This window comes from Grus americana, chromosome 27 (genome assembly GCF_028858705.1).
Source record: "Grus americana isolate bGruAme1 chromosome 27, bGruAme1.mat, whole genome shotgun sequence".
Taxonomy (NCBI): domain Eukaryota; kingdom Metazoa; phylum Chordata; class Aves; order Gruiformes; family Gruidae; genus Grus; species Grus americana.
In genome coordinates, this window is record NC_072878.1 from 2,524,734 (window position 1) to 2,540,892 (window position 16,159).

General features: G+C 53.2%; 1 protein-coding gene across 1 annotated transcript; it reads right to left on the reverse strand.

The window, feature by feature from the left end:
• Positions 1 to 9,757: 9,757 nt before the first annotated feature.
• Positions 9,758 to 10,705, reverse strand: LOC129196918 (olfactory receptor 14C36-like). Its single transcript, XM_054804886.1, has one exon. The coding sequence runs from the start codon at positions 10,703 to 10,705 to the stop codon at positions 9,758 to 9,760; it is 948 nt and encodes a 315-aa protein (XP_054660861.1).
• Positions 10,706 to 16,159: the final 5,454 nt, after the last annotated feature.

A 16,159-nucleotide genomic window follows, 5' to 3' on the forward strand; every position in this document is an offset into this window, starting at 1 on the left:
GCTTGGCCCTTTGGCTTGATCAACCACACCCAGGATTACTCAGCATCAGAGCCACCTTGCCATTGCCTTTGCCTACCTGTCATCACTGCCTCCACTTGCCTGCTCTAACCAGCCCCAGAGTTGCTTTGTCAGGGATGGCCCTCAGGGGGACCCATTAATGCTCCAAGAAACTGTGGAGTTTGCATCATCGGACTGTGACTTCTGGAGAGGTTTCATCAGCTTCCTCTCAGGGCCTGAGCTTCATGGACTCATCCCCAAACCCACCAGAGGGGTTATTAACATGCCGCCTTGGGCTGGTCCTCTGCTGCTGGTCTCCTGGGACAAAGGGAGCTCATGGCAAGTGGGCTGTGCTGCAGAGAGACATCTCTGGCCAGGAGCAGCTCCTCTGCAGAGCACAGCAGGGCTGAGGGCTCTGCCTGCAGGCACCAAGGGGAGAACAGCGAGGCAGAGAGAGCTTAAAGGCAGTTGGAAATGGGAGGCTTGCTGAGAGCTCAGGGAAGGAGAAATCTTCAGAGCCCTTGACACGGTAAGTCTCTGGGTGCAGGGCAATGCCGATGCGGTTCCTGGAGGCATCTCCTCAAGCTGGCAGAGCCCACAGCTGCTGGGATGTGCCAGGTGGACTCCCTGTGCAGAGGCAAGTTTGAGTGGCTGGGAATGCAGGTGTGCAGGCAGGGGTGCCCAGTTGTGTCCTTCAGAGCAGGGTCCCTGCAGCCCAGGGGCTGTGTGCCGGGGCAGGGACTCTGCCGCCTGCCAGGGTCACGTATTTCAGGGCACCTGATAAAGTCAGTTCACCCTTTCCTCTGCCTACAGAAAGCATCAACATCACCTTTGTGGTGTCTTCAGGGCTGATCTGCTCTTCCCCTTAACACCTGCCAACACAGAGGTGCCCCTGGGCAGTGCCCTGCTGCCAGGAGGGGTCTGCAGGGCAGAGCTGAGCACACAGAGGGTGGGATGGGCTCTGTGAGCAGGGACAGGGAGGAGAGGTGTGGGCAGAGCACCAGCTCCTGGCAGGGACAGCTCCAGGCAGCAGAGACATGGGCAGGGAGTGGGAGGAAACTGCAGCCAAGCCCTGGGCTAGGCTGCCTTCAGGCTGCTCTCTTGTGGTCCCTCACTCTAGATGTCTGCTGGGCGTTGTCTGCTGAGCCATGAGCTGACTCTGCCTTTAGGACATCCCATCTTCAGGACATCGGACTGTCTGCTTTGCCTGTGCTGCTGGGCTGGGAGCTGCCCCAGAAGAGCACGGCTGTACTGTAGGATCCCAGGGAGTGCTGAGCTTTCCCTTGGAGGTCAGTTCTCTCCTCTCAGAGGCCTTTGCTTCTCTCTGAGAGAGGCCATGTCCTTCCCTCTCCATCACAGCTTCACCTCTGTGCTGTAAAAAGAAGAGTTTGCAGATCTGCCCTTTGAAACAGCACCCTCCTGATTTCATCAGAGTCCAGTTGCTTTTTTTTTTTTTGAAGACTAATTTAATGCACAGTCATCCTTGAGGTACCAGAAGTTAAGCACAGGGCATCTGGGAACAAGACTGATGGGCAATGCAGCTCTCCTGACTCTGCACTGAGACACAGAGAGTTGAGCCCTTTTGCCTGTCTTGTCTGAAGACTCCACGCTTTCAGTCATAAAAAGGAGTATTTCTTCCTTAAAAATAGTACTAAACCGGATGTGATGGTAGAAAGAGAAAAACAGAGAAAAATCACCATAAAGATATGCTCAGCCACTCTTCTGCAGCCCACACTCTCTGGAGTGATGAGTGCAGATATTGAACATTTCCATCAAGGGTGAATTGCATCTGACAGCCCTTGTGACCATCGGGGGTGTCAGGAACCAGCTCCCATGTACTCACTGGAGCAGGGCAGAGCTGACTCCTTGGCAGCACAGGGGTAGAGGTCCTGCTCCTCAAAGCACACTCAGCCAGCACAAAGCAAAGAAATCCCCTGGAATTGGTAGAGGGGGTGCAATGTCTATGGAAACTGGAGTGGCTTTGCTCAGAGAAGTCTGTCACAATTTTCCCCTGTCTTTTCCTCCTTAGAACAATGCCCCCGTGTCAAGAACCAGCAAATGTCCAACGGCAGCTCCATCACTGAGTTCCTTCTCCTGGCATTCGCAGACACACGGGAGCTGCAGCTCTTGCACTTCTGGCTCTTCCTGGGCATCTACCTGGCTGCTCTCCTGGCCAATGGCCTCATCATCACTGCCATAGCCTGCCACCACCACCTCCACACCCCCATGTACTTCTTCCTCCTCAACCTCTCCCTCCTCGACCTGGGCTTCATCTCCACCACTATCCCTAAAGCCATGGCCAATTCCCTCTGGGACACCAGGGCCATCTCCTACACAGGATGTGCTGCACAGGTCTTTTTCTTTTTCTTTCTGATCTCAGCAGAATATTCCCTCCTCACAGTGATGGCCTATGACCGCTACATTGCCATCTGCCAACCCCTGCACTACGGGACCCTCCTGGGCAGCAGAGCTGCATGTGTCCACATGGCAGCAGCTGCCTGGGGCAGTGGGTTTCTCAATGCTGTGCTGCACACGGCCAATACATTTTCAATTCCACTCTGCCATGGTAATGCTGTAGAACAGTTCTTCTGTGAAGTTCCCCAGATCCTCAAGCTCTCCTGCTCAGATGCCTACGTCAGGGAAGTTGGGCTTCTTATATTAAGTTGTTTTTTAGCACTTGGGTGTTTTGTTTTCATTGTGGTGTCCTATGTGCAGATCTTCAGGGCTGTGCTTAGGATACCCTCTGAGCAGGGACGGCACAAAGCCTTTTCCATGTGCCTCCCTCACCTGGCCGTGGTCTCCCTGTTTGTCACCACTGGCCTATTTGCTCACCTGAAGCCCCCCTCCATATCCTCCCCATCCCTGGACCTGGTGGTGGCAGTTCTGTACTCGGTGGTTCCTCCAGCAGTGAACCCCCTCATCTACAGCATGAGGAACCAGGAGCTCAAGGGTGCAGTTCAGACACTGATGACTAGATGTTTTTCAGAAGCAATATACTGCCTGACATCTTCTCCATATCATTTTTAACATAACTCATTACAGGCCTAGTTTCTCTTTTATATGTTTTCTAGTTGCAGTTCTTGCTGATTTTGTTTTATTTTTCTTTTATTCTCTTGTGATAATGTTGTTTACAAAGAATGTTCATTATTCATACCAATTCTAATTCTTTATCCACCTGTTTAGTTAGACCCAAAGACAGTGTAAATTAATTTCCACAACCTCTGTGCATTAAAACATTCAAAAGGACGCTGCAGTGACATTGCTGACTGAGATTTTTCCCCCAAGACCTTCTCTGGAGCTGCAGAGGCCGTTCCTGTGTACAGAGTCCCTGCACAGCAGATCTCTGACAGAGCTGGCCTCTGTAACAGCATTTCCACCAGGAAAGGCAATCTCCTCAGGGCACTGCCCAAAGGCTTATGTCTTTTTCCAGTCTTGCTCTCAAGAACATGCCCAAGGAAGAGACTCTAAAGAAAACTGTTGCTTTGCTTGTTTCTCCATGGGCGCAGAGGGATGAGATGAGGGTCCCAGTGTGCTCTTCCAGGGACTGAGGAATGGCTCAGGTGTTCCTCGTCGGTGGACAGCACCCACACAGATGCTGAATGGACTCCAACTAAGCTGCCTGGGGCTTGACAGCCTGTGGTAGGGCTGATGGCAGAGGAGTGTTTTTCTGGAAGGAATGAGGAGCTGCCAGGAGAGCCCAGGGGATCTGCAGGGACAGCACGTGCCAGGAGGTCAGCAGGGAACGGAGCCCACTGAGCACGAGCCTGTGCAAGGTGAAGTGCCCCAGAGATCAAGTGCTAAATGTGGGTGTGAACCACCAAGTGAGGGTTCTGCAAGGCCAGGGGACACAGCAGGCACAGGGAAAGGAGCCTGGTGAGTGGTTCGTTTTCCCATCAGTGGACTTCCATAGACTGGATGCGGTGCAGCACCCAAACACATCTCATGGCATTGGCAATAAGGCAGGTCACCTCTGAGCAGCCTCCACGGCCACATAAGAGCCTCTGTGGGAGGCAGTCAGTGGCAGTGATGTCCCTGAGCTGGGTCTGCCACCCAGCCTGACCAGCACGTCCCTTGCAGAGTGCCCCTGTGACCCCAGGCCCCACAGCTCACTTGCTCTGCAGAGCAGCTCCACCAGCTCAAGGGCTGTGGAGAGCATGGGCAGGGGGTGTAGGAATGGCTGGCCAGGCCAGCACAGATGTGCCCACCTTGCGGAAAGGCTCTGTGGGGAGATGGGATGTCCTGGGAGAAGAGCAGGGCACCATGTGTGTGCAGGGCAGACATGGAAAGAGAAAGCCTTGGCTGCGGGTGCCAGCTTGGGGCAGGCTGCCCTGCCACTGGGGCAGCAGGAGCTGCCAGAGGAGCCCCAGGGCCAGGACTCTGTGCTGTCCTGGGGAGCGGGACTGGCAGGGGGGCTGCAGGCTGCCTGGCATGGAGATCTCCTCAGCATGCCAGCCAGAGAGACACTGTCACTCACCTCCATCTTCTCCATTTCCTGCTGAGGGACCAGCACAGACTGGGATGCTCTGCTCACCTGGGGAGAGGGCTGGGAGCTGGGAAGGGGCTGGGATGTCTGGGCTGGGAAGTGCCAGCGAGAGGGAAACACCGGCGTCCACCTCAGCTGCGTGAGTGTGCAGGGTGGGGGCACACAGCAGTGTCCTCGCACAGCCAGGCCTCCTGGCAGAGCCATGAAGCACCAGCAGAGCAGGACCTGCTCTGTGCCCATGTGTGCTGGGCACCCCGGGAAAGCTGCCCCGGGGTCATCGTCACACAGCAGCCAAGAACAACCACCATTGCCAGCACTGGCCTCCCACCCCAGCTCAGAGGGGTTGTTTGTGCCTCCACGGAGGGACACCGAGTGACCAGATCACAAGTCCATCTTGGCATCGTACAGACGAGTCGTAAGCATGCACATGGTGTGCGTGTGGTGGGAGGAACCTGAGTGAGCACAAATGCCCACAGCTGTTCCTGGGGACACCATGAAGGTGTGTGGGACACACAGTGTCCCCAGGTCACTTGACTTAGAGAGTAACATCCCCTGGGAAACCACCTGCATGCAGCACTGGGGTGGGCTTCCTTGAACCCAGGCCCCCGTGTCCATTCCTCCTGCCTTGGGGCACCTCAGGCGAGTGCAGAGCAGGGCGATACAGCGCAGGGCTGAGGTGCCTCCCAGCCTCCTGACGTGGCAACAGGAGCCCAGCGAGACACTGTGACTGCTGCCATGCACTGCCTCTGCGTCTGCAAGGGAAGGACTCGTGTCTCTGAACACCCCGTGTGCATGAGGAGTGCATGAGGACAGACAGCTCAGGTGTGGGCACCTCACAGGGCCAAACCTGCTGAACCTTGTCAAACCACTGTTAAATCCACTTTGTTAAATTCCAGCCAACTTATGGAACTCTGTCAAATTATTATTTTATCTCAAGACAGCTTATTGCTGCTTCTGTCTTTTGAGTAAGGTGCATACATACGCTTTCCTGGGCAGGGGAGTTTTTGGGGGTAGGCATGGGGTTTTTGTACAACACACTATTTTTTTTTTTTAATGCTATAGCTTCACACATGCTAATTAATATATTCCCTGCCATTGAAATAAAAAAAAAGAAATGAAGAAGATAAGAAAAACATCTAAAGAAACGAAAATGTGTCAACACACTTCTCATTTTTTACAATTCCTCCTAGTTTTCTTTTCTTCTAATATTCTGGTCTTCTATGGGATGTGCTGGTTTTTTTCCTTTTTTGAAAAGGAACTTGTTTTCCAGAACTGGGGTTACTTGTAGGACACTAATGCCTTCAGTCTCAGGGACACAGAAGCTCGGTGCCAGTGTAGATGCCCTGGGACCCCTTGCCCAGCCTCCACCTGCAGCTCCCCAGGGGCTCTGGTCTCCCACAGCTCCTCTTTGACAGCTGCCAGTCCCAGGCAAGCCCCTCAGCTACGCTGGGGCCCCTACAAGTGCCCGTGGGTGGTTTTGGTCAGACAGCTGAGATCTGCCTGGAAGGGTGAACAACGGGTTTAGACATTCAAAGAGATGTCAGCACATTTTTATCAGCTGAAACATTTGAGTACTTTTCATGAAATGACAATGTTTCCCCACCATGCCCGCAATGGGGATTTCCAAGAATTGCATTAATCATGGGATAAGAAACACTGATCTTTGCTCATTCTTGCCTTACCACTACTCTATTTCACTGTGTGTTTAACCTCCCTCCCCTTCCAGGTGTTGCAGCTCTCCTGGTTAAAGGACCGTGTCTAAGGGCATCTTTTCAGCAAAGTAAGTGGACATAGGCCCTTCCCATGGCTCTCCAGGCTTCCCCCTCCCCTTGCTTTTTGGTCATTCAGATTCCTCCCAACCATCAGGTGGCTGCTTTGAGCTTCAGGCAGTTAGAAACTTGCCCTTTCTTTCAGGGGTCTTATTATCTCTTCAATCAACTCCTGAATTGTATTTCATCTCTCCTTTCCTATCTCTCTGTCGAAATCATTTCTTGTATGACTATGCCTTGTGGAAGGTGGGCATCACTAGGTGCAGCTTGGCCGTGGCATGCAGTGCGGGAGAGTGTTTTCATAGAAGCATAGAATCATAGAATGATTTGAGTTGGAAGGGATCTCAAAGATCATCTAGTTCCAACCTCCCTGACATGGGCAGGGACATCTTCCACTAGGCCTCGTTTCCCAAAGCCCCATGCAACCTGGCCTTGAAGACTTCCAGGGATGGGGCATCCACAGCTTCTCTGGGCAACCTGTGCCAGTGCCTCACCACCCTCACAGGGAAGAATTTCTTGCTAATATCTAATCTACATCTACACTCCTTCAGTTTAAAGCCATTACCCCTTGTCCTGTCACTACACTCCCTGATAAAGAGTCCTTCTCAATCCTTCCTGTAGGCCTCCTTTAGGTTTTGGAAGGCTGCTACAAGGTCTCCCTGGAGCCTTCTCTTCTCCAGGCTGAACAACCCCAACTGTCTCTGCCTGTCTTCACAGGAGAGGTGCTCCAGCCCTCTGAGCATCTTTGTGGCCCGCTCTTGACTCGCTCCAACAGCTCCATGTCTTTCTTGTTCTGGGGCCCCCAGAGCTGGACGCGGTACTCCAGGTGGTGTTTCACAAGAGCACAGTAGAGTGGGAGAATCCCCTCCCTCAGCCTGCTGGTCACGCTGCTTTTGATGCAGCCCAAAACACAGTTGGCTTTCTGGGCTGCAAGTGCACATTACCAGCTCATGTTCAGCTTTTTATCAATAAACACTCCCAACTCCTTCTCCTCAGGGCTGCTCTCAATCCATTCTCCACCCAGCCTGTACCTGTGCTTGGGATTGTGCCGACCCACGTGCAGGACCTTGGACTTGGCCTTGTTGAGCTTCATGAGGTTCACAGGGTGAACCTATCAAGCCTGTCAAGGTCCCTCTGGATGGCATCTCTTCCCTCTAGTGTGTCGACCATACCTCACAGCTTGGTGTCGTCGGCAAACTTGCTGAGGGTGCACTCGGTCCCACTATCCATGTCACCCACAACAATGTTAAACAGCACCAGTCCAACCTCCAAGGAACACCACTCGTCACTGATCTCCACTTGGACATGGAGCTGTTGACCATAACTCCTTGAGTGCGACCATCCAGCCAATTCCTTATCCACCAAGTGGTCCCTCCCTTGATTTCACATCTGTCCCATTTAGACACCAGGACTTCATGTGGGTTGGTGTCAAATGCTTTGCACAAGTCCAGGTAGATGACGTCTGTCACTCTTCCCTTATCCACCAATGCTCTAACACCATTGTTAAAGGCCACAAAATTTGTCAGACACAGTTTGCACTTAGTGAAGCCATTTTGGTGGTAGCCCAGTGCTGGTTTGACTCCTTGTGCCCATGGAGCAGAGCCTCCTTTTGAGGATGAAGTCATTCAATGCATAATCCCGAGGACAGACTTAGCCAGGGATTAAAAATGCCAGCAATGCCTCAACACACTACCCTCACCTCCACTGCTTATCCCCTCTCCCTACAGAGGTTTGGCTGGGAAGGGACCTATGGAGGTCTCTAGCCCCGTGGTCTGCTCTGAGCAGGGAGAACTTGAGAGGTCAATCAGATTGGTCAGTGCTTTCTCCTGAGCCAGCACATGTCCACTGGCACCATCGCAGTAAGAAGGGCGAGAGCCCTGCCTGGCTGGGGGCTGGGGGTAATTCTGAGGTCCCAGCAGTGTGGGAGCTCCCTGGAGCATTGTGTCTGCTGTGGGCATTCCCTCCCCTGTGCAGATGCAGCCCCACACATGGCCCCATGGCCCTGCTGTGCACATCCCCTGGGGCAAGGGGTGTTCAGTGGTGGAGAAAAGTCTCCCTTGGCATCATCCCCCACAGCAGCTCGCAGTGCCCCAGCCCCCAGTGGCCCTCCTGCTTGGGCAGCCTCCCCCAGCACCCTGCCCCTGCCCAGGCTGAGCTGCGTCCCAGGTGCTGGTTCCCAGTCAGCCCTGCTCTGCACTTTGCAGGGCTCTGGGCCAGGACAGAGGCTGGGCAGGACTGCCTCTCCTAGCGACACGGCCACTGAGCCCCGCAGGACATGGCAAAGGTCAGCCCTCCCAAGGACCATGGTGAATGGCCAGGGCTGGAAAGGTGGCATGAGGAGATGGGTCTGGCAGGAGGCTCCTGGGGCAGTTTCTCCTCTCTCTCTTCATGCAAAAGCAAGCCAGGCTGGACATTTAGACTGAGGGACTCTTCTGGAGGGCCCTCATGGGCATGGGCATGGTCTGCATGTTCCCAGGTTCTCCTCTGCATGCTACCTTGATCTGTGGGGATCACAAAGGCTGCAGAGGACCCAGGAGAAGCCTTGTCCTCTCTCTGGTCACAGCTGGACCCCAGTCGTCCAGCTCAGCCCCAGGTGAGGAGCTTTGTCTGGGAGTGACTTGTGGGGTAAGAGCTGGCAGATGGGTGGGGGAGGTTGTCCCAAGAACATGTCCTGGTGGTGTGGTGTAACCCGGTAGGCAGCTCAGCCCCACACAGCTGCTCGCTCCCTCCCTCCCTCCCAGCAGGATGGGGAAGAAGAATCCAAAGGGTAAAAGTGAGTGAACTTGTGGGGTGAGATGAAGGCAGTTTCACAGGTAAAGCAAAAGCTGCGCACACATGCAAAGCCAAATCAGGAGTTGGTCTGTTACTGGTCATCTCTGTCTTTGTTTCCTTGCAGATACCAGGATTCTTTGGGTGAATGCAGCTCGGGCAATCGCTCACCTTGGGGTGGGTCCAGCCACTGCCCACCACAGAGATCTGCAGGCAGCTGCAGATTCCCCTCTGGGGGGATGTCCTCTGCACTGTCACATGTGGGATAGCCCTGGGTATGTACCTCAGAGACCACTCACCATCTCCATTCTCACCACACTCCAATGGTTGAGTCCAAATTCCACCCCTCGGTCTCTAACAGCTCCCAAAGTGACAGTGAGCTTTTCTCTCCAAAACGCAAGGAGAAACAGGCCCTTTGGGGGTGAAATTCCTTGGGCCTGTTGTTGACATCAGCTTTGGAAGAACAGCTCAATCGTGAGGAACTGCATTGAGGAGATGCCACTTTATTACAGAGGTGCGATGAGAGAGTCCCAGGGTCAGACAACCCTTTTATACAGGTGAGGCAGAGCAAGTTCATTCCTCAGTAGAACTGAGATGAATCTGAACATTTCATTAGGAACAAAATAGACACAAATGAACAAACAGATAACTCTGAGGATAATGATAAACAAAGAAACCAAATAAAGGCCTGATATTGGTTACCCTGGCAGTCACTTGTGAAAGAGAGATGGGAAGTATATCATAACTGAGATAAATTTTTCATGAGAAACATCCATGAAATCACTTTCCTAATGGCCTCCTTGAGCTCCTGGTTCCTCATGCTGTAGATGAGGGGGTTCACTGCTGGAGGTACCACCGAGTACAGAACTGCCACCACCAGGTCCAGGGATGGGTAAGAGATGTAGGGGGGCTTTAGGTGAGAAAATATGACAGTGCTGACAAACAGGGAGACCACAGCCAGGTGAGGGAGGCACATGGAAAAGGCTTTGTGCCGTCCCTGCTCAGAGGGGATCCTCAGCACAGCCCTGAAGATCTGCACATAGGACACCACAATGAAAACAAAACAGCCAAAACCTAAAAAACCACTTAATGTAAGAAGCCCAACTTCCCTGAGGTAGGTGTCTGAGCAGGAGAGCTTGAGGATCTGGGGGATATCACAGAAAAACTGGTGCAAGGCATTACCTTGGCAGAGTGGTAAAGAAAATATACTGGCCGTGTGCAGCACAGCATTGAGAAACCCACTGCCCCAGGCAGCTGCTGCCATGTGGACACAAGCTCTGCTGCCCAGGAGGGTCCCGTAGTGCAGGGGTTGGCAGATGGCAACATAGCGGTCATAGGACATGACTGTGAGAAGGGACAACTCTGCTGACATCAGAAAGAAAAAGAAAAAGACCTGAGCAGCACATCCTGTGTAGGAGATGGCCCTGGTGTCCCAGAGGGAATTGGCCATGGCTTTAGGGACAGTGGTGGAGATGGAGCCCAGGTCGAGGAGGGAGAGGTTGAGGAGGAAGAAGTACATGGGGGTGTGGAGGTGGTGGTCGCAGGCTATGGCAGTGATGATGAGGCCATTGGCCAGGAGAGCAGCCAGGTAGATGCCCAGGAAGAGCCAGAAGTGCAAGAACTGCAGCTCCCGTGTGTCTGTGAATGCCAAGAGGAGGAACTCAGTGATGGAACTGCCATTGGACATCTGCTGTTTCTTGACATTGAGGCTGGTTGGGTGAATAAAGGAAGGACAAGGAAAATTGTGACAGATTTCTCTGAGCAATGCCACTCCATTTTTTCATAGTAAAACCCCCATGCTGAAATGCTTTTCCTTTCTCTGCTTTGTGCTGGCTGATGTGTTGTAAGCAGCTGAGGAGTCAGCTGTGCTCAGCTGCAGTGGGTACATGGAGCTGGTTTGTGAAAGCTCAAATGTTAAAAATCAATGTCAGATGTAATCCACTTCTAATGGTAAAATTCAGTCCCTGCCGTCATGACTCAGAAGTTCCCAGGATGCACAAGAGCGGCTTAGTATGTCCTTGTAAGAATTTTGTCTGTGCTTTTTATTTTCCACTGTCACATCTGAGGAGTGTTCTTGTGAGGGGTAGAAATACTCATTTTAGGATGGAAAATAGGAAGGGTCTTGAGGAAGGACAGGCAAAAAGACTCAGCTCTTTGTAGCTTAGTGCAGAGTCACGAGAGCTGCAGTGTCCTTTAGACTGTCAGCCAGCTGCCCTGCACTTTTGCTTGTGCTGCCTTGAAGATGATATCACACACAAATGACACTTTCAATAATCCCCAAAACAAGATGATGAGAGCAGGGGAGTTGTGTTTCAAAGGGCAGATCTGAAAACTGCTTCCCATCCCAGAGGTGGATTTGTGATTGAGAGAGAAGGACAGAGCCCCTCTCTGAGGGAAGCAAAGGCCTCTGAGAGGAGAGAACTGACCTCCAAGGGAAAGCTCAGCACTCCCTGGGATCCTACAGCACAGCCGTGCTCTTCTGGGGCAGCTCCCAAGCCCAGCAGCACAGGCAAAGCAGAGAGTCAGATGTCCTGAAGATGGGATGTCCTAAAGGCAGAGCCAGCTCATGGCTCAGCAGACAACACCCAGCAGACATCTAGAGTGAGGGACCACAAGAGAGCAGCCTGAAGGCAGCCTAGCCCAGGGCTTGGCTGCAGTTTCCTCCCACTCCCTGCCCATGTCTCTGCTGCCTGGAGCTGTCCCTGCCAGGAGCTGGTGCTCTGCCCACACCTCTCCTCCCTGTCCCTGCTCACAGAGCCCATCCCACCCTCTGTGTGCTCAGCTCTGCCCTGCAGACCCCTCCTGGCAGCAGGGCACTGCCCAAGGGGATCCCAATGCTCCTTGAGAAGTGCCATGGCAAATGTCCCAGGGGTGATCTGAAGCTGTGAGTAGCCTGGAAACACGCAGCACCCTCTCAAGAGCAGAAGGACCCTGCCCTGCCCTTCCAGCGGGTTGCTCCTTCCACCCACAGCTTCTCCCTGCAGTGCCCTGGGCAGCTCCCCGGGCAGGCTGAGTGCTGACCCTGGCAGGCAGCAGAGTCCCTGCCCTGGCACACAGCCCCTGGGCTGCAGGGACCCTGCTCTGAAGGACACAACTGGGCACCCCTGCCTGCACACCTGCATTCACAGCCACTCAAACTTGCCTCTGCACACGGAGTCCACCTGGCACATCCCAGGAGCTGTGGGCTCTGCCAGCTTGAGGAGATGCCTCCAGGAACCGCATCGGCATTGCCCTGCACCCAGAGACTTACCGTGTCAAGGGCTCTGAAGATTTCTCCTTGCGTGAGCTCTCAGCAAGCCTCCCATTTCCAACTGCCTTTAAGCTCTCTCTGCCTCGCTGTTCTCCCCTCGGTGCCTGCAGGCAGAGCCCTCAGCCCTGCTGTGCTCTGCAGAGGAGCTGCTCCTGGCCAGAGATGTCTTTCTGCAGCACAGCCCACTTGCCATGAGCTCCCTTTGTCCCAAGAGACCAGCAGCAGAGGACCAGCCCAAGGCAGCATGTTAATGACCCCTCTGGTGGGTTTGGGGATGAGTCCATGAAGCTCAGACCCTGAGAGGAAGCTGATGAAACCTCTCCAGAAGTCACAGTCCAATGCAAACTCCACAGTTTCTTGGAGCATTAATGGGTCCCCCTGAGGGCCATCACTGACAAAGCAACTCTGGGGCTGGTTAGAGCAGGCAAGTGGAGGCAGTGATGACAGGTAGGCAAAGGCAATGGCAAGGTGGCTCTGATGCTGAGTAATCCTGGATGCGTTTCATCAAGCCAAAGGGCCTAGCTGTGACCCCCAGCCCCTGGGAAGGGAGACCCTGTCCCTCACACACAGGGCTCAGGGCTCTTCCTGGGCCACTGTGATGTGGGGATGTGCAATGCCTAGAGCAGGACTACCACACACTCTTTCTCAGGCTCACAGGTTGTGACAAGGGGGCGATGAAGTCCTGGTGCTCTAATGAGAAGATGTCTCCTCACAGGCATCACCTGCAGAGAGAACAGCCACAGCCCAGCAGACCAAGACCTTGGCTGTGTTGGGGGCTTTTAGCCTTGCCACTGCCCCCAGATGTCTCCACCACAGCATGTCCTATGGTGTCCCACACCTGCACCTCTTTCCCTGCAGGCTCTTGACACCCAGCCTGCTCACCAACTTGGGTCTCACCTGAGCATCTTCCTACCCTTACTGATATCTCTCCATCCTCACAGACTGCTCATTGAAATGCAAAGCTCTGGCTAATCCAGACTCTTGCTGGGTGGCCTCTTGTACCACAGAACTGCGCTTGCAGGGACATTTCTTTCTCCTCGTGTCCCATCTCAACCTCCCAACATGCACTTTGTGGCATCTCATGATGTTTCCCAGATTTAAGAAAAGTTCCACCATCTCTGAAATCACCTTTCAAGCAGTGTCAGGCTACTCCTAGACTGCCCCGAGCCTCTCCACCACTGGGCAAAGGGGCCAAAGAAGCCCAGGTCTCTCAGCCCCTCCACACAGCCCATCTGCTTAAGGCCCCAAACTCCACCTGGCCACATCTCCTCTGGCCACTCTCCAGCTCCTCCCAGCTCCAGCAAAAGAGGGAGCCGAGAACTGGGACAAAGCCATGTGTGGGGGTCCCTACCAGTGCGGTGTCAAGGGCCAGAAGAACTGCCCTGCTCTGGGGGACCATGCTCATCCTAATGCAGGCCCATATGCAAGTGGCCTTCTTCACAGTGAGCAGAATCCCCTGGCTCGGATGGTGTCCCTCACAGTTGCCAGGCCCTTCTCCTCCTCAGAGTCCCTCCTCAGCACAGCAGGTCCCAGCTGGCCCTGATGTACAGATTGGTTCTTCTCCCTGAGGCCAGACTGGCCAATTCTCCTTGTCAATGTCATGAGGTTTCTTTTGGCCAAATCCCCGAGTTTCTCCAGGTCCCTCTGGACTGAAGCTCCATTTGGTCAGCGGTTACTGTTTGTGTGCGGGTGGCTCACCCTGATGATGGTGGAGTCTCACAAGAGAACAGCATGAGGAGTTGCAGATCTCTACAGACCCAGGGAGGAATTGCCATGAAGAGAGTCTGCAAAACACCAAAGGAGGGTACAAAGCAAGCTAAACCAGGGTCAGCGGAGAAAGGAGAAAGGAGGGTGGGGCTGTTTGACGCATGGTGATATTAGACGAAAATGTATAGCTGTGTAGACACTCAGACAGCATGGATCCCTCCAGGAGCTGGTCTTAGACCTTCTGTCTATCCAGGCGCTGGCCCCAGGATCACCTCAGCTCCCCAGTTCCCCCATGCACAGAGAGACACTCACGTACAAATGTCTCTCTCCAGCCCAGCAGCACAGCACCATTGAGGCTGGAAGGCAGCCACCTTCCATCTTCTCTGTGCTTCCTCTTCATGCTTGGTTTTTCGTCAGCAGCTCCTTTCTCATCCATGCCTTCCCCCGGCCACCTTTTCTTTCTGCATTAGGCGCATCAAACAGGTCTCTGCAACTCTCTTCTCTGCTGGCCCATATCCCATGGGATTCTTCCAAGCATGGCGGCCAGGAGGTCAGCTTCTGCTCTCCTCAAGTCCTGCTCTTGGCCTTCTTCCCTTCTCTCAGGATCCTACACTCTGCTTTCTCGCCCCTGAATGTTACATCTCTGACCAGCTCTTCCTTCTTTGTAAGCATGAAGTCCTGCAGGGCATCTCATCTCTTTTCTCCACTCTGCTCCCACCAGTGAGTAGCTTTGGGGGCAGCAAGGGAACTTGCTAAAACTTCAGTATGAACAGGAGTCAAATGGACAGTGACCTGTGGATAAGTTCACAGTGGAGGTACATCGGCTGAGGTGATGGTTGCCTTTGGAAAAGCCCCTGCCAGAACATGTACACACCAGTGACCGCACACCCAATAATCCAAAGCCCCTTTGATCTTTAATGGCTTGAGTGATATCAGCCCTATTCTGCAGTTGGAGTAGATGGTCCCTTCCAGCTTGAACTATTCTGTTCTATTCTGTTCTGTTCTGTTCTGTTCTATTCAGATGTTTCTTCCCTGTTTCAAATCTTTCACTTTTTCATAATCTTCTGAGATTCTTTCTGTTATACGCACTCTGTATGCACCCTCTCACTAGACAGAACAGGAATGACAATAAAAATTCTCCACCAGTTCTACCTGCCAAGGAACTGACTGTGATTATAACACTGAATTTACCCCACTCTGTTCTATCACTGGAGTACAAAAACTTACCTGGGACAGATGGCATCACTTCCCTCCACATCACTTAAAGCTCTGCTCATCTGTCATTTAAGTCTAAACTGGTGTTTTGTTTTTTTTTTTTTTTATTCTTCATAAAAGGAGATTTTAACCAGCTTTCTGAATATCTCCTTCTGTTAGAATCATCACAGAATGGCTTGGGGTTGGAAGGGACCTCAAAGGTCATCTAGTTCCAGCCCCTCTGCCATGGCCAGCGACACCCTCCACTAGACCAGGCTGCCCAAAGCTCCTTCCAACCTGGCCTTCAAATCATCCAGGGATGGGGCATCCACAGCTTCTCTGGGCAACCTGTTCCAGTGCCTCACCACCCTCACAATGAAGAATTTCTTCCAAACATCTAGTGTGAATCTACCCTCTTTTAGTTTAAACCCAATTCCCCTTTGTCCTGTGACGACACTCCCTGAGAAACAGTCCCTCTCCAGCTTTCCTGTAGGCCCCATTCAGGTACTGGAAGACCTAGAAAGAACTAGATCTCCGCAGAACCTTCTCTTCTCCATGCTAAACAACCCCAACTCTCTCAGTATGTCTTCACAGGAGAGGTGCTCCAGCCCTCTGATCATCTTCCTGGCCTCCTCTGGACTCACTCCAACAGCTCCATGTCTTTCTTGTACTGGGGACCCCAGAGCTGGACGCAGTACTGCAGGTGGGGTCTTATGAGAGGAGAGCAGAGTGGCAGAGTCCCCTCCCTCAACCTGCTGGTCACGCTGCTTTTGATGCAGCCCAGGACATGGTTGGCTTTCTGGGCTGCAGGCACTCATTGCTGGCTCATGTTGAGATTTTCATCAATCAACACCCCCAAGTCTTTCTCCTCAGGGCTGCTCTCAATCCATTCTGCACCCAGCCTGTAGCTGTGCTTGGGATTGCCCCGACCCATGTGCAGGACCTTGCACTTGGCCTTGTTGAGCTTCATGAGTTTCGCACGGGCCCACC

Excerpts from the sequence above, each read along its gene's own strand:
- LOC129196918 (XM_054804886.1), bottom strand. The coding sequence starts at position 10,705 with ATGTCCAATGGCAGTTCCATCACTGAGTTCCTCCTCTTGGCATTCACA.